General features: G+C 35.2%; 1 protein-coding gene across 3 annotated transcripts in view; it reads left to right on the top strand.

The window, feature by feature from the left end:
- Positions 1-3,018: 3,018 nt before the first annotated feature.
- The window catches only part of CEP72 (centrosomal protein 72), an 89,891-nt gene continuing 69,995 nt past the window's right edge, over positions 3,019-22,914 (top strand). For all 3 annotated transcript variants that reach the window (XR_008917818.1, XM_056824344.1, XM_007486766.3), the window contains exons 1-5: positions 3,019-3,164; positions 9,443-9,570; positions 10,059-10,251; positions 15,278-15,392; positions 22,101-22,282. Coding sequence is in view for 2 of the 3 variants with exons in the window: in XM_056824344.1 (XP_056680322.1) it covers positions 3,089-3,164; positions 9,443-9,570; positions 10,059-10,251; positions 15,278-15,392; positions 22,101-22,282 (694 nt within the window). In the remaining variant the exon portion in view is untranslated. The remainder of the gene's footprint in view (positions 3,165-9,442; positions 9,571-10,058; positions 10,252-15,277; positions 15,393-22,100; positions 22,283-22,914) is intronic.

The following is a 22,914-nucleotide window of genomic DNA, read 5'->3' as shown; positions in this document are numbered from 1 at the left end:
ATTGGTAGATGTGAGAACTTAGGGGAAGTGACATAGGAGAAAATTATCTTTAAAAGGAGCTCAAAAGAGGTCTCTGGGAGATTTAGCTTGCCAGAGCTGCCTTGAAGGGCTTGGTGGCTCTCTGAAAATTCAGTTTGCCAAAGTTGAATTGGAGCTTGGACTAGTTGGAGTAGCTAGGTCTCTCTGAACACTAGAATCTTGCTTGGGACAAATCTTGTGGTGAGTGGATTAAAGACTGACTGATCTCTCTTAGGGCTTGGGTCAAGTCCTGGCCTGGGCTGGCCTACCCGTTTTCTCATTATTTCCTCTTACTCTCTCTCTCCCTTTCATTAATTTCTTAATTTGTATTAATTAAAATCTCCATAAAAACCCAGCCGACTTGGGTATATTTCATATTTGGGAATTTTTCCCTGGTGACCACTTTATATTTTATTTAACTCAAGACAATATCTTGAAACCATATTTCCGCAGTCACAGTTTATACCAACCACTCTTTTAATTGTTACAGAGGTCAGGTAGTCTATAATCTCTTCATTGTGAAGAGAAGGAAACTGAAGCTTAGGGAGGTCAAATAGGTAGTAACAGGGCTTTACTTCTAATCCTCATTCTGATTCCATATTCAGTCCTTCCTACTATATTATGTTGCCTCTGGTTGTATTAGCCCTTGGGGCTAAGACATATAAACTTGATTTGGTTGGTAATAGGGAGCCAGTGCAGATCTGTGACCAAATCTTTGCATAGTCATTATGTATCCATTAAAGCACTTCATCTAAAATTATAGCACCCTAGAGTCAGAAGGAACCTTAGGACTTGAAGAGCCCTTCACCAGCTGGCTCCAAACTACCTTTCCAGCTTTATTAGAAATGATTCCCTTGTATGGCTCTTATGATGCAGTCATACTGTTTAAGTCTAATTTAATCCTCATAGTCAATGCATTGGCACTGGCTGTTGTAAAGATAATTTTAGCATTTTGACTTAATATCTAAATTAATTATTGGTCGCCATGGGATATCCCAAATAATAAAATACCCAAGTTAGCTGGAAATTATGGTGATTTTAATTAATATAGAGAGAAGGAATTAATGAGGAGACAGGAAAGAGTTAATTTAAACTGCCCCATCAGGCTGAGCCAGACAGGAGTTAAAGGCCTTGGCCAAAGGGGCCTCCCCTGGGCCCAAGGGAAAAGAAAGTCAGTCTTATCACTCACCATAAGACAGACTCAAGGAAGCTGTCTGAGGGAGCTCCTCCAGGCTCAAGTTCCAGGATTGAACTGGCATCCAGGCTGCTCACGGGAAGTGATCAGCCAGATCCACCTCTCCAGGGAAAGAGAGCGAAGAGAGGAAGTGAAGCACCCTATATAGACAGTTTTACGTCACTTTTCTGCATCTTATCTGTACCAATGGTAGCTTAGCTTGACTTATGACAGCCCAGGGGTCTGTCAGCTGTTTCTGCACATGGTATATCAAAGGCCATCCTCCTAGATACTTAATCCTTAAGTATGGGTGCAGACATTCCTGACCTTGTTAGACTAAGTAGGGTGGAGAAATGTAAAGTACTACAAGACATTCCTGATTCTGTTAGACCAAGTATCTCCATTGTTATAATCAGGAAATAGCTAAATCAATTCTTCTAAAGTAAGGTCTGAGTAGGGTGGAGTAGTCTTAAAGTTCACACTGTTCCCCTTGGCAGGACTGGTTTCCCTTTTCTTCTTCCCCCTCCTTTACAGCTTCTCTCCCTCTCCCATATCTTCCCTCATTCTTCTTCCTCCTTTTCTTCATCCTCTTCCTCCTTCTTCTCGCCTTTTCTCATTCTCCCTTTACTTTCTCTCCCCTCTGCCTTCCCTCCCCAAATTTTTATTTCTTTTTCATTTCTGCTCATGGCTGCCTTCTCTCCTGAAGGCCTTCCTAATTCCTGGCTCCCTCAGACCCTGAGCTGGTTCTTCTTCCCAACCCCTTCCCCCCCCCTTCCCCCTTTCCCCTCAATGCCCCTTCCCCTAGGCAAAAATAAATAAAAAGACCATAGTGTTATTACTCTGGTGTATGGGATAAACTCGTGTATTATTTTCCAGCATTCATTAATTAGTATTGATCATCTTAGACTTAGGTGCCCTTCAGAAGGGAGACACCAATCTCCTTAAGAAGAGTAAAAAAATTCCCCTCTTCAGCAGCTTTATATATACATAAATATATAACTTTAATTCACTCTTTTCTAATGTAGTCAACCCACCCCTTTCCCTTTTTTCTTCTTCCCAAAGGAAGAGTCTTAAAACTTAGTTATAATTTTAACTCCCTCTCCTAAATGTTTCAGCCTAAAAGACCTTTGACATGTCTAAATTCTGACAACTTAAACATTGCAAATATAAAGAATACTCCCATGGATTTGAGAGAGCTGGGAAACTTAAGGAGGGTAGGACAAGATAAAGAAAATACAACGTACATAGATATTGTGTTGCATACAGGTGGTAGGCGACAAAAAAAAAGAGGAACATTGTGCTAATTTACTATAAATTCTGATTTCATGTGAATATATTTGGACACTTGCTTTGGGTTCACCACTCAGAGCAGTGCCGCTGTCCTTTCTTTCCTATTAAAGGCCACATTTTCTCTGCAAGCATCTATCTAAGCCTCCTGTCTGCTCATTAGTGACTTTGGGGTGCAGACCCCAAGATTCCACTCCATACACTATGAATACTATATGTGGCTCTCCCAATAAAACAGGCACCTTTGAGGGAAGGGCTGTTTCACTTTTGTCCGTATTCTCATAGTAGGCGCTTCACAGGCCTTGCGATCTGTTCCAACCGCCTCATTTTACAGGTGAGGCCACTGAACCCCAGAAAGCTTACGTGATTGTCTAAGGACAGATAGGTAAAAATGAACCCCGTGGAGAGTCGGACCCGTGAGCTTCCAAATTCTTTATTCACCCTTTCCCATACCCCACCCCCTCGTCCCTTCCCCCGCTCCAGCTTCTAGACCTCCCCCCTTTCCCGGGAGACCTAGTGCGTCGCTTCGTCCACTTTAAAGCCTCTTCCGGTCCCAGGAGGGGCCTCACTGCGCAGGCGCCGGCGCAGGCGCGCTCGGTTTGAAAAAAAATGGCGACAGCGATAAAGTTAATACTGTCGGAAGAGAAGATCCAGGAGAAGATCGGCGTCTGCTTTCGTGATATGGGTAACCTGGGGAACCACTGCCTCCAAACGGCCTTGGGGCCCCGAGAAATCCTCCCATTTCCATCCTGTCTAGCGGCTCCAAGGCCGTGGAGCCCGCGCTCCGCTAACCCCGAGGGCTTGAGCCCCTCGGGTTAAAACGGCCCCAGGCCGCTGTGGACCCCGGTGGGAATGGGGCGGGGTGGGGTGGGGTGGGGGTAGAGAAGGACCAGAACCAGCCCTGTTGTCTGGGCCACGGAGTAATCCCCCCAACACACCCACACACCTCCATGTTTTGCAGACCCTCCCCCACATGTGTGTGTACACACTTCACAACAAACCCAATGGTTAGTCCCCTTCCCTACATGTATGCTCACCATCCCTACTTCACCTCTCCTACCGCAACCCCGTGGTTAACTGCCCCTTCTCACATACACAGCCCTCTACCCAGGACAACCTGTTGTTTATAGAAAGACATACACATAGCAACCAATTCTTTGCGCTTCCAGTGCAACCCAGACAGTTGTACTAGAGTCAGCTTGTGGAAGCCTCAGTAGCTGAATTGACTAGTTATTTATTTACAGGTTTGAAAAGGGGTAGTAAGTATATTTGCACCAATTATAGTTTCAGTTTCCTCTTAAGCCAGAACATTGACCTGAGTTATTAGTAAGGTTAGACGAAGGACTGGCTTAAAAAAAAGCATCACTTGTGGTTTCTTTATAATTTTATATTGAACATTAATAAAGGCACTGATTTTTGACAAAATAATTTTTTTGAAGCTCTTAATCCAATTTAGATTTTTATATATAATATTTAATTTGTTGTTCTGGGTAAAATGCTTTTTGTTGGAATGAGCCATAAATACCCATTCAGAATGTGTGTTGTAGCTGAGCTCTGCTATGGAAGCCAACCCTTTATAAAGGACAGCAGAAAAAAGAGAAGGGCTAATCCTGTTTTTAGTAGTGCAGATGGTTTGAAAATTGAAACCAGGTATCCCTTTGATGCTTATTAGAATCTTCTTGGGGGCAGTTGCGTGGCTCAGTGGTTTGAAAACCAGACCTAGAGATGGGAGGGCCAAATCTGGCCTCAAACACCTCCTAGCTGTGTGACCCTGGGCAAGTCACAACCCCCATATGTAGCCCTTACCACTTTTCTGCCTTGGAACCATTATACAGTATTGATTCTAAGACAGAAGGTAAGGGTTTAAAAAAAAAAAAAGAATCTTCTTGATTAGCAAAGCCCTGATTCCCATTTAGGGGAGTGTTTAAAGCTGGAAGACATTATAGACATTATATAGCCATTGGCTTCTCTGTAATGAATTGTCCATACTAGAAAACAAGAAAATTTTCTATGGACATTTGTAATGGCTATTGAGACCAATGCTTATTTTAGAAATGAACAAATGTAGGAGATATAAAGAGATAAAGACACATAATCAAGCATTTATGAAATACCTACTATGTTGTAGATACTGGAGACAGGTGTCTGAGGTAAAATTTGAATCCAAGTATTCCTGATTCCTAAGCCTAATACCCTAGTCTATTCTGTCTTATGCTTCTCATTCCATGGGACTGGTTGAATGACCAGATTAAAAGAGTAAACTTTAATGGATTGATGGGAGGGACTTATTCAATGAAGTGTTCCAGGGAATTATATTTGGACTCATGCTGTTTAAAGACATATGTGGAACACATCATATTTGAAGGTGACAAGAAGCTGAAAGGGATAAATAATACCCTAGATGACAGATTTGGAATTCAAAAAGATGTTGAATGACTAGAACTTTGGGCTGAGTAAGAGGAACTTTAATAGGTATAAATGTAAAGCCTTATACTTGGGTTCACAATACAAGTACAAATTAGGGGAGGTAGGGCTAGATAACAATTAGTCTTGAAAAGATCTACAGCTTTGGTGGACTAAAAGCTTCATTATGTCAAAAGCATGAGGTGGCATGCTTAAGAAACACATACTGTCTTAGGTTGTTGTGACACATACAAGATGACATTTTGCATTGATATTGATCAAGAGAGAGGTTTAAGACAAAATTATGCATTCAACTGCCCAGATGAGATAAAAACTCTTTTGATTGCATTCATGAAGAATATATGGAGGAAGACACATCTGAAAGGTAACATTTATAGAACCTTTAGGAGTTAAAGTAGCTCTGTCAACTTTGCATATTTACATATACTCTTCTATAAAAGACAATAGCATCTTTGTTCATTAAATTAGATTATAGACAGCATAGAACATCAATACAATAACTGAAAAGGTAAGTAAGGCAGATTTTAGGTATAGGTAAATAATTCTTTTTCTACTATAGCTGCTAAGAGGCTGTAAAATTTTCAGGATTAGAAAGATTATATTTTGCCTAAGTCAAACCACATATTATGTTCAGTTTGGGGCACCATATTTTAGGAAGGATGTTGATAAATAGGATACAGACAAGTATAGTATATATAGTATATAGTATAGGAAAAGACCTCCAATTTATGCAGTATAAAGATTAGTTGAAATAATTGGGAATGGTTAGCTTAAATAAGAAGTGAGTAGAGGCAGTTAGTTTTCCTTAAGTATTGTTATGTGAGAAAGGGATTGGAATTTTTCTGGATATCACAAGGCAGAACTATGATTTGGATAGACAAATTTAGGCTTTATGTACAGTGGATGATTTACAGTAGAACTTGGTCAAGATTTGAAGTTAGTCAAGACTCATTGAAAGATATGAACAACAGGAAGAACCTTGTTCAGCAACCCATTGATCACAAATAGGCAAGGCATAAAACATAAGTATGGTTCTGTGTAAATTAACTGGAACAAAGTAAAATCATTACATTTATTGATTTATGTAGTGAACATTAAGGTTTTTTACATATTTATGTCCTTTTGTTTCATACTTTTTATATGATTTTTCATGGAGTTCACAGTATTTTAATACATATTTCAATTTATCATGAAACCTCAGTTTTACCATATTGGATACTTTTAATAGTCTACTCTTCCAAATCTAACTTGGGTTATAGTAGGTTTTCAAATGGAGTATAAATCAGGCACATTCCCAGATCATCAAAACTTCTTTATCTCCATATTTCATAGAAATTTATTAATGATTTGTGATACATGTGATACATAGTGATACAAAGTTGTTTATGGCAGTTTCTGGTGATTTGGAAAGAATTTGGAAAGAATAAGTATATGTAAATATACTTATCTGGGTTCATTATTTCTCAGTGAGGAAAAGGCTTCCACAACCAATAACACAACCAACACAACAACCACCAAGAAAAAAATACTTTTTTTCTGGGTAGATGTTTTGCAATCTGATGAAGTTGCTCAGATATTACAGGCAAATGAGTATGAATTCTGATAAAGGTTTTGGTATATACTTGAATAAAAAGATGAGTTTCATTAGTAAAAATTTTATTGTTGTAATTTTTAATACTATAATCTTCATATTTTTTGGTCTTTTTTATACATAGCTCATAGCATCTGTTAGATTTTACTGTTTTTTTCTGTTTTTCCAACTTGGAAGTCTGGTACTGTAGATTAATCACTAAGCCCCCTAAAACTTTGATGTTCCTTGGAAGTGCTTTACTTTGATATTGAATTAGGCAGTTTTGCCACAATAATTTGCCAACTTGAGGCATTTTTGTTTTTTACTGCATCTCTATTTGTGCTTCAGTGTTGACTGATTTTTTAATTGTGGGCTTAAATGATCCTTGAAACTCTTTATCTTCCCCCAGCAACAGCTATGGAAATATCTAAAACAGAGATTGAAATATGAATTTTTTGGGGGGTCCTTTGTTAGTTCATTGTAGTAATAGCCATTCTTAAAGTCTTCAGAATTAAAAACAGCAAAAGAGCAATGAAAAACATGTCCATGGCATATGGGCTTCATCACTAAACAGAGAAGGAACTAACTATAAGGTAGGAAAATCTACTAATTCCTATTTCTTTTGCTCAAGGACACACTTCTGAGTGAGGCTTATGAGTAGAAACACACAAGAATGACCACTGATAATCACAAAATGAAACCATATCAAAATTATTGGTTGTTCCAACAATTTATGTACTGCCATATATTTTGATGAGAGTGTTCACTGTCATGAAGGAGATCCAGCACAGATTTCAACTTGAAAATAAATTCTATATAGATTATGAAATTCTCTATGTACTTGTGTTTGTGGATGGCATTGCCCTGGAACACTACAGAACTTCTTAGAAAGTATCTGTAACCACTGAGAAGAATTTGGTCTCACTATCCATCTAGAAAAAACCAACAGCAACAAGTGGATGAAAAATTCCTAATGCCCAAATTGTAATGTACAATCTATAGAACTTCATCCTGCAAAATATGTATGTATGTTGGATGGACAGTCCAATTGCTTAGTTATATGTAAATAAGAGGAGAGTATGTTTAGACTGCACATGAATATTTGCATAGCTCCTTTAAAGACCTCAAACTTGGGCCCAGAAATGTTAAGTCTCATGGAAATGGGATTTGAACTCAACTCCTCTTGCTCCAAATCCATTGATAATTCCACTGTATCACCATGGTGGGTTTTTTTTATAAAGCAGTTTCTTTACAATCTATGGCTTTCTGCCATCTAACACTAACCTACTTTTCTTAGCTTAGCTTAACTTTGTTATCAATAAAGTCATGAAGACTTAAACCTATTGTAAGGGATTAAGGGGAAAAAAATAAAGGTATCTGGTGTAGAGCAAATTGAAGAAGGAGTTAGATGGGTTTGAAAAGATTGAGCTTTGGGAAGACCTGATTATATTTGTAAATAGATGAGAAGAAGCCAGAAATGGAAAATTGAGCATACATATGAAAGGGAAATCTGCTATATCAAGGTATTATATGGATGAGGTGAGATGAGAGGGGATAGGATCATAGGCATTGATGATTGGGGAGATGTGTTTCTGGCACTCTTGACTCAATGATTGGAAATGCATTTTCCCATAGAAATATTCTTACAGAGAACAAGACAGCCTCTTTGGTACCAAACTTTGGATTACAGTGATCCCTCACTTATTGTGGGAGTTACATTCCAGAGATCCTTGTGGTAGGTGAAAATCTGCAAAGTAGTAGCATTTATTGTCAGAAGCTTTAGAAGGAGCAGAACATTTGGGTGACTTCTTCAAAAACTTCACAAAAACAGCACCACAGAGCAACACTATGCACAATGATCAGATGTCAGTATGAGGTGGACACGGAGAAATGCTGAACTTATGGGCACAGTGCAGGAGAGCAAACAGACCAATGCTATGTTACTGAGCCAATCAATGCCCAGGTTACAGAACATAGTGCTGTGATTGGTTGCTTTTTATCCCATAAGTCATGTACCGTGTATAATCTCACTTTTGTAAACTTGCATGGTGGCGTACTGCATTTCCACTGTGTACAGTATGGTATTCAACCGCAAAATACTGTGATATGGTGAAAACTCTGAGATACAGATTTAGATTTTTATTTAAAAAAACAAAACAAAACCTGCGATACAGTGAAGCCATGATAAGTGAACTGTGATCTAGAGCTGGGTGACTGTATTCCCGTGCCTAGGAGGAGATAGATGAATGATGATTCAGCAATGGAGTCTGAAAAGGAGGGTTGGACATATAGAATTAAGAGAGAAATTGCCATATTATACATGAGAAGAGAGACTGTCTTAGACGAGGTATGGTCAGTAGTGTCTGAAGTTGCTGAGAGGGCAAAGATGATGAGAATGGAAGTTATTTTATAAAGAATTATGGATAGCAATCAAAAATTGATATTGCCATCCATTTTTCTTTCTAGGTTTCTCTTGAGTACCTAGGCAGACTCACTTTACCACTATTTTGTTTGTTGTCAGTGAAATACAAATTTACTTTATATTAAACAAACCTTTTAGAAAGGTATCACTAAAACATCACATGATATATTCTAAAACCAAATAAAAATGCCTTTTTTTGTAGTGCATGTTCAGTCTTGTTCATTTGTATCATCTTCAGTATCAGTGCACCTTGTTGAGTGCTAACTTCTCAACTGTGATATCTATAAATAGAACTAGAAACTGTTTTGTATTAAATCCCTTAAAAGTTCTTTAAAATAGTTAAAAGAAGCAGGATGGTAAGATATAAATAGGTTGTTATCTGCATAGTTAGGGTGGTATCCATATCATTGATATCAGAGATCTTTCAGTGGAATACTTTAGGGTAGTCAACATTTTAGTTGAGTTAAAGGATCTGAGGCAGAGTAAATAACTCATTTTGACTTAAAAAATAAAATATAGTTACAGTCTTAAAATTTTCTATTCTTAGGTTTACTTCAGTCACTATCTATACCTGGAACTTACCAAGAAAAGATTACTCATCTGGGAAATTCTTTGAAGAATTTAACTTGTTTGAAGTCTCTCGACCTCTCACGCAATTCATTGATTTGTCTAGAGGTAAATTTTTGTCTGCTTTTTTTTTTTAATTTGAAAGAAACAATTGTAATTAAGATTAAAGCAACAGAAAATAAAATTAGCTAAGATTATAATTTCCTTTAAAATAAATTAAGTGTATTCTTTGTATTTTGTACTATAAATTAGCTCTCATTAATTGAGGTGTACTATAAATAAATGAAATAAGCAAAAGAAAAGGTCTTGGATGAAAAAGGAATAACTTCTTTTATTGCATAAAGGATTAATAATACTAAGGAATGTACCTCAAATTTTATATTCATAACAAGATTCAGACACATTTTCAAACATATAGTGAAAACAAGATGATTACTTTTTTAAAAAATGAGGACTCTATGAACATCCTAGTAGTCATATTATTGTGTCAAAACTCTTTTTGGATATCAACTTTAATGACAATGGTAACATATTAAAATATTTTCTAAAGATTGTAAACCAATTTTTCTTTTTCTTTTCTTTTTTCCTGTTAACAGGGTATTGAGTACCTAACATTATTAGAAAATCTCAACCTGTACTACAATAATATTTCCTCACTAACAGAAGTATTTCGGCTTCACCAGTTACCTGAACTAAAGGATGTAGATCTGCGACTGAATCCTGTAGCTAAGAATGAACCAGATTATCGTCTTTTTCTTGTATATATAATTCCAAGACTTAGACAATTAGGTAGGAGAGACAATATTTATCAAAGACCTAATTTCCCCCCCTAAATGGTTATACTAGACAGAACTGAAATGATAATCTTATATATATATGACTATATTGAGAAATTCAGACTTGTGGTTTTGGGGTTTTGTTTTTTTTCCAGTTGTGATAATGTATTTGCTTTTATATCTCTATTTGGACCATTGTCCTATGTTTCTTTGAAGCCTGAGTTTTTAAGATGGGTGGCTTGAGTTAGGAGAGCAGTTTTTAAATATGTAAATATGGACATCTAACTAGCCTTAATGATAAATCAGTCTTGTGATCTTGACCTTGATTTGGTAGTAATAAGTAAAATTCATTTTTTTTTACTTGTTTAGCAAAAGTAACTTAAATAGTTAAGTAATTCATTCATATAGTGTCTAATATCACATTTAAAACTCTGATAGATTAAAAATTTTTTTCCATACTTAGAAAAAATAACAACTCACAAAATTTTCTAAGGTATATTTAATGCACTTTTCTCACAATTACCCATATAGTATGCATATGAGTATACTGGTGAAATTTGAAAAGAGACAGTTACTTTCTTCTTCGGATTTAAATATTTCAAAGCAGAAAATTAAGAAAAAATATTGTCTTTAGATAAATGTTATATAAAATTTCTTTAAGAAAGTTAAATTTTATTTAGCATTAAAAATTAGAACTGACTATAGGTCTTAAAAGTCAACCCTATATGCTATAGAAATTGTAGGACCAGTACAGAATTATGAGTAAGAAAGATAAAATGTTATCTTATTGGTCCAGTTTTCCCACTTAAAATGAGGAAAAATAATGCTATGTAATATTGAGGTCATAATACTTGCAAAGTATTTTGATATTTGTTAAAATCCGTTAGACCTAATTATGCTATACATAGGTCCCATCATGATAAGAAATTAACCCTTTTTCTTCCTTTATCAAAAGTGAGAGGTGCTTACAGTATAAAATATAGCATTCTTAGGTATATTGATGGTCCACGAGACACTTAAGAGAGTTGGTTTATCAAAACTACTCCATATTTTATTATTACTACTTCCATTTTCCATAAATTAGACTTGAATAATGTCATCCATAGTATTGACTTTTTCATATCTTTAAAGGAATTATTGAATTCTCCTCAATTCTTCAATGTAGTATTTTATTTATATTAGTGTATAGTGGCTGGAATTTGAATGAACTCTTTATTTCCTTTTACTAATCATTTTAAAAGCCCTACATACCCTGGCTTCAGGCTGTCTTTCCAACCTCATTAGATACTATCCACTATTTTTACTTTCTGTGATATAAACTAGTCTTCTCTCTTTTTTTTATGTACCACTTGATCTTCTGTCTCAGTGCTTTGCACTGTCATTCATATGCTTGTGATATAGTTCCTTCTTTACCTTCACCTTATAAAGACTGTCTCTACCCCTAAAATGTACCTCGAATTTCTTTTTTTATTAAATTGACCAGTACTTTGTTTATTTTATTTGTTGTTTTTCAAAATACCAGCTTCTAGTCTTATTTATTTATTCAATACTTTTTTCACTTTCAATTTTATTAATTTCTCCTTTTATTTTTAGGATCTCTAATTGAGTTTTCAACTGGAGATTTTTAATTTGTTCCCTTTCAAGTTTTTTGATTTGCATGCCCAATTCTTTGACCTCTGCTCTCCCTAATTTGTTAATATATGAATTTAAGGCTACTATAAATTTCCCCGAGTACTGCTTTGGCTGCATCCCATAGATTTTGAAAGGATGTCTCATCATTGTCATTTTCTTCAATGAAATTATTGTTTCTATGATTTCTTTAGCCGGTTTTAGAGAATTGTATTATTTGATTTCCAATTTTTGATTTGGCTCTCCATGTACCCTTACTAATTATTATTTTTATTACATTATAATCAGAAAAGGTTGCATTTATTATTTCTGCTTTTTTTCACTTGTTTGCCATGTTTTTTTATGCCTTAGTACATGATCAATCTTTGTGAATCTACCATGTGCTGCTGAAAAGAAGATATATTCCTTTTTGTCCCTATTTATTTTTCTCCATATATCTATTAACTCTAATTTTTCTAAGATTTCATTCACATCTCTTACCTCTGTCTTATTTATTTTTTGGTTTGATTTATCTAGATCAGATAGAAGAAAGTTCAGGTCTCCCACTAGTATTGTTTAATGTCTATTTCCTCCTTTAACTCCACTAGTTCCTCCTTTAGAAATTTGGATGCTATGCCATTTGGTGCATACATGTTGAGTACTGATATTTCCTCATTGTCTATACTCCCTTTTATCAGGATGTATTTACCTTCTCTATCCCCTTTAATCATATCTATTTTTACTTTGACTTTGTCAGATACCACAATTGTAACTCCTGCCTTCTTTTTCTCAGTTGAGGCCCAATAGATTTTGCTCCAGCCTTTGATCCATATTCTGTGTCTACCTGCCTCATGTGTGTTTCTTGTAGACAACATATGGTAGGATTTTGGTTTCTAATCCATTCTACAATTTGCTTTTGTTTTATGGATGATTTCATTCCATTCACATTCAGAGTTATGATAACCACCTCTGTATTCCCCATCATTTTAATATATTCTCCTAGTTCTGCCCTTTCTTCTTTCGCTATATATTTTTAAACCAGTGTTTTGCTTTCACTCAGTCCACCTAATTCCCAACCTTATTGTACTTTCCTTTCCTTCCCCTCCCTTTTTGTTCCCTTCTTTTTTTTAGTGCTTATTAAGTTCCCTTACCCCCTTCCCTCCTTTTTTGTACTCCCCACCCCACTCCCCCCTTAGTTTTTCCCTTCTCACTTTCCCTATAGGGTAAGATAGAATTCTGTATCCCAATATATCTACATTCTCTTTCCTCTCAGAATTGATTTCACTAGAGAGTAAAGGTAAAAGTATTTCCTATTAGCACTCTCTTCCTCACCTTATAATAGTATTCTTCCCTTCCCCTTCCCATGTGCCTCTTTGTGTGATATCATTTATCCTATTTATCTTATTCCTTCAAGTTTCTCTTGTTGCCATCTTCTATTTTACCCTCCCTCTTTCTTTTTTTGCTTATCATCGTAGATCACTTATTGAATGAATCGTCTAATTACTATAGTGCATATAATTTTTGAGAGTTACAAATAACATTTTTCCATATATTAATAAAAACAATTTAATATCATTGAAACTCTTAAAGAAGAAATTTTAAATTAAAAAACATTTCCTCCCCCCCCCTTCCTCTCTTTTTCTTATTTCATTTTTCTCTTGATCTGTGTGTTTGGATATCAAACTTTCCACTTAGTTCTGGTCTTTTCTTTACAGATACTTGGAAATCTTCTATTTTGTTGAATGCCCATACTTTCCCCTGGAAGTATACAGTCAGTTTTGATGGGTAGGTGATCCTTGGTTGAAGATCCAATTTTTCTTGCCTTTCTGAATATCATATTCCAAGCCTTGAGGTCCTTTAGTATTGAAGCTGCCAGATCTTATGTGATCCTGATTTGTGCTCCTTGATATCTGAATTGTTTCTTTTAGTCTTCTTGTAAAATTTTTTCCTTATCTTGGAAGCTCATAAAATTGGCTATTACATTCCTGGGAGTTATCTTTTGAGGATTTAGTGTAGAGGGTGTTCTATGAACTCTTTCAATGTCTATTTTGCCCTCTTGTTCAAGAACATCAGAGCAATTTTCTTGGATAATTTCTTGTAGTATGATGTCAAGGTTTCTCTTTATTTCTGGGTTTTCAGATAGACCAATGATTCTCAAATTGTGTCTTCTAGATCTGTTTTCTTGGGCAGTCATCTTCTCAGTGAGATATTTCATGTTTCCTTCTATTTTGTCAATCTTGATTTTGCTTTATTAATTCTTGCTGTTTTGTGAGATCATTGGCTTCTAATTGCCCAATTCTGGTCTTTAAAGAGTGGTTTTCCACTGTAATCTTTTGATTTTTCTCTATAATCTTTTGATTTTCCTTTTAGGTTTGGTCTATCCTGCTTTTCATGGCTTCCAACTGTTTAATTTTGGTCTCTAATTTATTTATCATTTCATTTGATTTCTGGGCTTCTTTCTCCAGTTGGGAGTTCCTGTCTTTTAAACTATTATTTTCTTTTTGTACTATTTCCCACTTTTCTTTCCAAAATTCTTTCATCTTTTTCATAAGCTCTGATTTAAATTCTTCTAGAGCTTGTGGCTAATTTCCATTTTTTTGGAAGGTTTGGATGCATTTGTTTGTATGTCCTCTTCTGCTATTTCCTCTGTAGTCTGGATTTTTCCTCCATAAAAGTTATCCAGGGTCAATTTCTTTTTTTTTTTTTTGTTCTTCTTGGTGTAGGGAAGTTGTTTTTCCCTGGCATTGTTTGCCATCACTATGCTGGTTTTTCCTTCCCTTTCCAGTCAGAAGTCTGAGTGAGGTGGGCAGACTCTCTGTGTATGTAGCTAAGGAGTGAGATTTTTGCCTGAGGCTACTTCTTGAGTCTCTGGAGCCTCTATTGTTTGCAGCCCTTCTCTGCACTATCTCTGTGCCCAAGGTCTGTGCTCTTCAGCCTGTTGGGGTCTCAATTCTAGCTGCTCTCAGGGATAGGTCTTTGGTGGTCTTAGTCAGCTGCCAAGGATCTAGAGGTGCCCCTCACTCACTCACTGATTCTAGTGTGTGCAGACTCCGAGTCTAGTGCACTGGCTCCGTAGGTGGGGTGGGGAGGGTAGATCAGCTCGCAATTTGGTGGAAGCTCACCCCCTTATAGTGTGGAAATGCCCAAATTCCACATACCTTCAATACTGTGCCCTACTGTTGTGGAGTTCCTTTGTTCATATGAATTCTGTTTTTTTGTCCTTTTGAGGCAGTCTATATTGGTAGGCAATGAGAAGAGGTAGACTTCTGTGTCCAAACTGTAGCCACATTTACCCAGACTTGAAATTCTTTATGAAGTCTTACTTGGTCCCTTTAACAGTGTCCTCCTCACCAAACTACCTTGTATATAATTATTTTCCGTACACATATATGTTTTTATATTTTATTGTATGGACTTCTCTTCCTTCTCAGATAATCGTTTAGTGAGAGAGAGTGAACGAAAAGCATCTCTTTCCCATTTTTCTATGGAAGAACCATTTGAATTGAAACAGATGTCTTCAGATTTATTGAAAAATCAATCTGAAAGGTATGAACAGAAGTGATATTTACATTTTTAGAAAATTAAGTTTAAAAGTGTCAAAAATTTAGACCCCAAGTTAAAAACATATTAACTGAGTATATATTCTCAAGAAGAAGAGTGGTAAGGACTAGGCAATGGTGGTCAAATGACTTGCCCAGGGTCACACAGCTTGGGGGTTTGAGGCCAGATTTGAACCTAGGACCTCCCATCTCTAGGCCTGACTTTCAATCCATCTGTCCCCCAAAAGTGGGAAATATATTAAGGAGACAAAGCCTGGGTTAGTCTGCTAGCTCTAAGAGCTGCTCTGGTGAAGTCTAACTCATCCCTCAAGTCCTAATCTCTACATGGAAGTCCTAGTAGTCCTCAGTCAGAAGTCCTGGTGTCTTCAGCCAGAGTTCTACCAACTCAGAATGACTCCAAGGAAAAGCATGTCTCCTCAGCTCTACTCACCAACACAGAATCCAAGGGAAGAGTCTCTCCAAAAGCCAAGGAAGGAATGTTCTCCAAGGAACCAATCTCTCCAAAAACCAAGGAAGGAAAGAAGAGCCCAAACCATGTTGTTCTCATTTTTTATACCCCTTTTTTCCATGTCATTTCCTGTCTCTCCCCCTCTTCATAGGAACTAACTGCAGTCTCCCAGTTTGCCTAACACTGCCCTAGGTGGGCTGTGCTTGTGACCTTTGGGGGTTGAGAACTAGTAAGTGACTTGTGAGCTCTCTTACCTAATGGTAGCTATCTACTAAGTAGGGGTACTTTAAGTTATTGATTTGATTTTCTAAAAATAGACAAAGGAAGAGTTAATTCTATCTTTACAATTCCCCCTGTGATTCTGTTGGGAGACAAACATGATGAAATCTACCAGATTTATATGCCTAGTCTCCCCAATGAATCATTTCATATAACTAGCTTATACCTTTAAAGATATTCTAGCTAAAGGTCCATACAATATAGCACTTTCAAAGAAGAAATTACAATAGCTGGAGATAAGAGGAAAATAATAGAGAGAGAGCAAAACCAATGATTGATAGGCACATTGACAAAAAGCCAATTGGGGATAATCTCTTCTGGCACAAGAGTTTACATTCAGAATAAATGTGTCCAATCAATCCCCTTCAGTACGATTGACTACATCCTAAAATTCATTCTGGATCTTCGATGCAGTGGTTTCTGCAGGCTTCTTTATGACACTTTCTCCTAACAATTCACTTTTCTTGATTTGGGAAATTAGTGAGCATCTTTTCCTGAAATTTTTCTCAAAAATTTTTAAAATTTGGATTTTGCAAAAATTATACTTTCCCTAATTTGTGGAATGTTCCTAAAAAGTCCAAAGTCTTGAATAACTAAAGCTAATGCATTTAAAAATATTTTAAAGTAATACTCTTTAATAGTGTTGAGTAGAAGTTATTTGTTGCTATTTAAATTTATATATTCTTGTAATATTTCAAAATCCTATCTGATTTATAAGGGTTGGACCTCTGTTAAAAGTTCATATACAGATATCTGGGAGTTTTTGTTGTTTACAAGCTCAGTATTATCCACTGTTGTGTTATCTATAGGTATAAAATAAAATTCTAGAATTTTAAGTTGTATTAACAGTGTGGGATGCTGTCTTTCTTTAAAAACGGAGGCAGCTGGGTGACTCAGTGAATTGAGAGCCAGGCGTAGAGACAAGAGGTACATGGTTCAAATCTGACCTCAGACATTTCTCAACTATGTGACTGTGGGCAAATAATCTCCATTGCCTAGCCCTCATCACTCTTCTGCCTTAGAACCAATACAAAGTACTGATTCTAAAATGGAAGGTAAGGATTTAAAAAAAAGAAAATGCTTTAAAAACTTATACAAAGCTTAATAAGCATTTTCAAAAGCCAAATATTCAAGTAAAAACTTAGAGGAATCCATAAATTATGTTAATTAGAAAAGATATAATTTTTTTGTGTCCCATCCTGATTTCTCTCTTGAAAAATGTCGCTATTATTTTATGTAGTTGAAGTCACTGTATGTATTCAACTTATGATTCATTACTCTGCATCAATTAATAATTTTTCCACATTTCTTTGCATTTTTTAGATTTTTCTTTTGCCATAGTAGTAGGCAATTGTTTTCATAAATTATTTAGTCATTTCCAATTGTTGGAAATAGTTTCCAGTCTTTTATTATTATGATTATTTTAATTTAGTTATTTAAATAATAAAATAATTTTACTCACAATCTTATATTTTAATAATTAATATTTTATACAGTAAGGCTTTATTTACTTTTAGTAACACTCTCACTGATACTTGTTCTATGTGATCATGAGGTCAGAGTATGACCAGTTTTGTAACTGTTATATCACTCAATCAACAAACTTATATTAAATATCTACTATGTTCCAGGCATTGTGTACCAAATAAACAAACTTATAACATCAAGGAAGTTATATTCTATAATTTTATATTTTCCATATTTCTATATTTCTTCATTTCTTTTTTCTTTTTTTTAAAACCCTTACCATCTGTCTTAAAATCAATACTAAGTGTCAGTCCCAAGGTAGAATAGCAGTTAGGTATAGGCAACTGAGGTTTAGTGATTTGCCCAAAATCACATAACCAGGAAGTTTCTGAGGCCATATATGAAAATAGGACCTTCTGTCTCTAGGCCTGGTTCTCTATCCCCCGAGACATCTATCTGCCCCTATATTTTCCAAAAATATAGAACCATATCACAACTAAAGGATATAAAATAGTATTTAAGAGTTATATTTTAATCCTTAAGTAATAATTCTTTTGTACTCTGTACTGGTTATATTGTATAAAAGATAGTAAAGGAGACTATTTTGAATTAACCTCTTTTAATACAAAAGAGAATGGGGGGACAGCTGGGTAGCTCAGTGGATTGAGAGCCAGGCCTAGAGATGGGAGGTCCTAGGTTCAAATCTGGCCTCAGACACTTCCCAGCTGTGTGACCCTGGGCAAGTCACTTGACCCCAATTGCCTAGCCCTTACCACTTTTCTGCCTTGGAGCCAATACACAGTATTGACTCCAAGATGGAAGGTAAGGGTTTAAAAAAAAAAGAGAATGTCAGAATTTCAGAAAGAATTCATTTGTATATATGAAACTTGAAACTAAAGATGTATTTAGTGACTAAGAGGGAGGGGATAGTCTCATTGAACCCAGCTCTTGAAAGATTTCCCTTATTTGGATTATTAAGTTCAATTGTGCGTGCTGCTGGTTTTGGTTTTGGTTTTTGAAACCTTTACCTTCCATCATAGGATCAATACTATGTATTGTTTCCAAGGCAGAAAAGTGGTAACAGCTCCTAGACAATAGGAGTTAAGTGACTTGCCCAGTGTCACAGAGCTAGGGGGTATCTGAGGCTGAATTTGAACTTGGGACCTATTGTCTCTAAGCTTGACTCTCAATCCACTGAACCATATAATGCCCTTAGTTACTGCTGATTTAAGAATATTCATAAACTGTAAAGTGTCAGAGAAGAGCTACCAGAAGGGTGAAGAACTTTCTGAGAAAAATCTCTGAACGGCATTAACTGACTTAGGTGTAGAAGGCATTGGGCTTTTTTCAATTGACCCTGGATGGTAGAACCAAGACTAATGGATGGAAGGTACACGAGGCCAATTTTGTCTTAATATCAGGAAAGATTTCCTAATAAGTAAGAATTCTTTAAAGGGAAAATGGGCTTACTTCAGAGATGAGGGTTATTGCTTAGAGGTCTCCAAACAGAGACTGACTAATTACTTGTAGGCTATATTAGAGCGGGGATTCCTTTTGGTTAAGGGTTAAACTAGGTGATTGCTGAAATACCACTGCTTAAAATCCATAATTCAATGAAAATCACCAAAATTATCAGCATTTTAATAAAGTAGTTTTTTTTTATAAAAGAAATTAAAAATCTGCAAAAGGAATTGAAAGAATTCTACAAAATCTATGAAATGTTTGAGTGTATTATGTACCAAGCCACATTGACGACTAATAAAGTAATTTTAAATATATTTGAAACACTGTACAGTATATAAAAATAACAAAAGACTAAAAAATTGGAAAGATTCCTTGGGGGCACCCATATAATAGAAATAAGATTACTTATATTTGATGCTATGCCCATCAAACTGCCAAGGCATTATTTTGTAAAAGACAGTTCATTTGAGGAAAGGGTTTAGTAATAGAGTAATAACATTTATATGGCACTTTAAGATTTATAAAGTGTTTTCCATATGTTATCTCATTTGATTTTCACAATAGTTCTGTGAGGTAAGTGCTGTTATCCTTATTCAATTTAGAGGTATCTTTAGTGGTGGCAGTAATATAAATGAAATATCATAGAAAACAGATGATTATGTCTTTTGACACTGCCATATCTAATACTTTCTAAATACTTTTATCTCAGTGGAAGTTCATATAGTTGGAATCTTGGCATAGTAAAATTAGTGCTAAACTTGGAGTCTGGAGAAGTGGTTTGTGTTTGAATCCCAGCTTTAGTTGAGTTATCATGAATATATATCATTTAACTTGAATTTTTCCTTATCTGTAAAATAGAATACTTGTAAGAACAAAAGACCAAGAGTAGGAAAATAATTAATTTTTTTTAAATGTAAAAGAAGAGAGTCTAGCAGTACCAGATTTTAAACTGTATAATAAAGCAGTAGTTATTAAAACTATCTGCTAGTAACTAAGAAATAGCAAGGTAGATGAGTGGAATAGAGCAAACACAAAAAACAGTAGCAAAAGCTTATATTAACCTTATATTTGACAAAAATACATATCCATGCTTTTGAGATAATAAATTACTCTTTGGTAAAATTTGCTGGGACAACTGGAAAATAATTTTTCAAAAACTAATTACACCATTCATTCACCAAGTTAAGATCAAAATGGATATGTGATCTAGATATAAAAAGAAATATAAGCAAATTAGAACAGAGAGCATATTACCTATGAGATTTATAGATAGGAGAGGAATTTACGAGTCAACAAAAGATGGTGAGCACTATAAGATGTAAATGGATCATTTTGAGTGGATCAAATTGAAAAGATTTTGAACAAATAAAACAAGTGTTGCCAATATTAGAAGGAAAGCAGAAACTATGAATGTTCACCTCCAGAGGATGAACTGAGAAATGGAAACACAAAAGACAATCTGTGTTTTGCTTTATGTTGCCTTTTTGGTGTGGGGAGGGGAGAGAGGGGCCCAGTAAAATAAATACTTTCTTTAAAAAGAAGGAAATCAGAAAATTGGGAGAACATTTTCATACAATCTCTCAGAAGTCTCATTGAAAATACATTAAGAATTTTGTCAAATTTATGTGAATAAGAGCCATCTTTCAATTAATAAATAGGCAAACAATATGAACAGGTGGTTTTTGGATTAAGAAATCAAAGCCACCTCTGGGTACATGAAAAAAATGCTCTAAAACTACTGATTAAGGAAATGCAAACTAAAACAATTCTGAGGTACCTCACTCATCAGACTGGCTAAAATGACAACAGGGCAAAATGGCACCTGTTGCAGGGTATGTGGAAAAGTGGGGATATTAATACACTGTTGGTGGAACTGTGAAATTATCCAATCATTTTGGAGAGCAATTTGGAATTAATGCCCAGGGAATTATAAAATTGTGTATACCCATTGATTCAGCAATACCATTGCCTGGCCTGTTTCCCAAAAAGATCATGGAAAAAGGAAAATAATGTATATGTCCCAAAATATAGCAGCTCTCTTTGTGGTGGCAAAGAACTAGAAGTCAAAGGGATGTCCATCAATTGGGGAGTGGCTAAATAAATTGTGCTATATGATTGTGATGGAATACTGCTGCACCATAAGAAAGAGTGAACAGATTAATTTTTTTTTAATTTGGAAAGGACTACATGAAATAAAAGTGAAAGGAGTGGAACCAAGAAAACGTTATATACAGCTACTAGTTTAATATTTGAAGAATAACTTGTGAATATTTGCCTCCAGAGAGTGAACTGAGAAGTAGAAACATGAAAGACATGATTTATTTATTTTGCCAAATGGAACCTTCTGTAATGTGGGGAGGGAAAGAAGGGACTGAATAAAAAAGAAAAAGTTAAAAAAATAGAACTTGTATTATCTCAAAAGAGTGCTTTGAGGAAAGCACTTTATAAGCTATCAACTTTGTTTTTTAAGCTATTTTTGAGCTTAGTATGAATCAAATTGTTTTGTAATGTCTTTAGATTTCCTTTGCTTGAGAATGGCCAGATTAATCATTGAATTTGAAGATAACTTGGAGAGACCATGTAATCCATTTTTTTCCTTTACCTATGAAACTAATTCAATTATAAAAAATTTTCAAATTAAACACTAGATCATAGCAATAATAATAAAAAGACTCTTTTAACACTGCCTTTCTTTAGTCCCTCCTCCACACAAGCAATTTGATACCAATTATATATATACATATATATTTCATGTAAAAATCCTTCCCAGCTAGTATCTATATACTATAGTCATGTTGTCAAACTTAAGTAAAAAAAAAAAGGGTTACTAAATTCTACGAAAGGATCCCAGCAGCTACAATTTGTTTAGAAAACCTTATTAACATTTGTATTGTACTTTTATTTTGTTAAATAATTCCCAATTACATTTAATCTAGTTTGGGTTTCATTTAGGAGTGTTACAGAAGGTGACACTTCTGTTATAAGAGAACAGTGCTGATATAGAATGATAATTAATGATTTTGCTTTCTTTGGTAGAGATCGACATTCTAGAACAAAATACATTGATTCTCTAACAAAGAAGTGTTCAGTCATGGATGCAGAAGATGAAGCTGTTCTAAATCTAATTGCTGAATGTGAAATGGATTTAAGTAAACCTCCTGGGCTTGCAAGTAGCAGTAAAAAAGACTGTGCTGTACCTGAATTTCATAATTTGCCAGGTATTCTACTATGGCTAATGTTTAATCAATGTTGATTGTGGGCCATATCACACATGCTACTCTTTCTAATTAGTGTTTTTTTAAACAACATGATTTTGTAGAAATAACCCTGCATTTGTAGTTAAAGGCCCTGGGTTTGAATTCTGGTGTTGGGATCACCCAGTGGAAAATCTGTGAAACCAGGGAATTTAATTAGATGACCATTAAGGGTTCCTTCAGTCTTTTGATCTACATTTTGAACTCTTTAGAAAACTGGGCTTATTTATGGAGGGTCTTCCTAAAGTTTTAAAGAAGTTTTAAATTTTAATAATTAAAGTTTTAGATATGACAAAAAGAAAACAATAAATGGCTTTAAAAGAAATTTTATTAAAGTTTAGAACAGATGCATTAGTTTCATGGTGTATAATTATTTCAGAGCTGACAAAAAAATAAATGTCTCTCCCAGAAAAGAAGACTGCATAGGCCAAGATTTGTATTCTTTTTCATCTTTCTTCTTTATCTTGCCTAGTATAGTGCTTAAGAATGTTTTTTGAATTAGATCGAGAAGGTAAAATTTCTGTAGCTAGCAGAATTGAAGTCCTTGTCCACTCTCAGAAAAAAAATTCTGTACCTTCAAATGTTGTTTATAGATC

The sequence above is a fragment of the Monodelphis domestica genome, chromosome 3, assembly GCF_027887165.1.
Source record: "Monodelphis domestica isolate mMonDom1 chromosome 3, mMonDom1.pri, whole genome shotgun sequence".
NCBI classification, from domain to species: domain Eukaryota; kingdom Metazoa; phylum Chordata; class Mammalia; order Didelphimorphia; family Didelphidae; genus Monodelphis; species Monodelphis domestica.
Note: the sequence above shows the minus strand (reverse complement) of the source record. Positions and strands in the feature narration are given on the sequence as shown.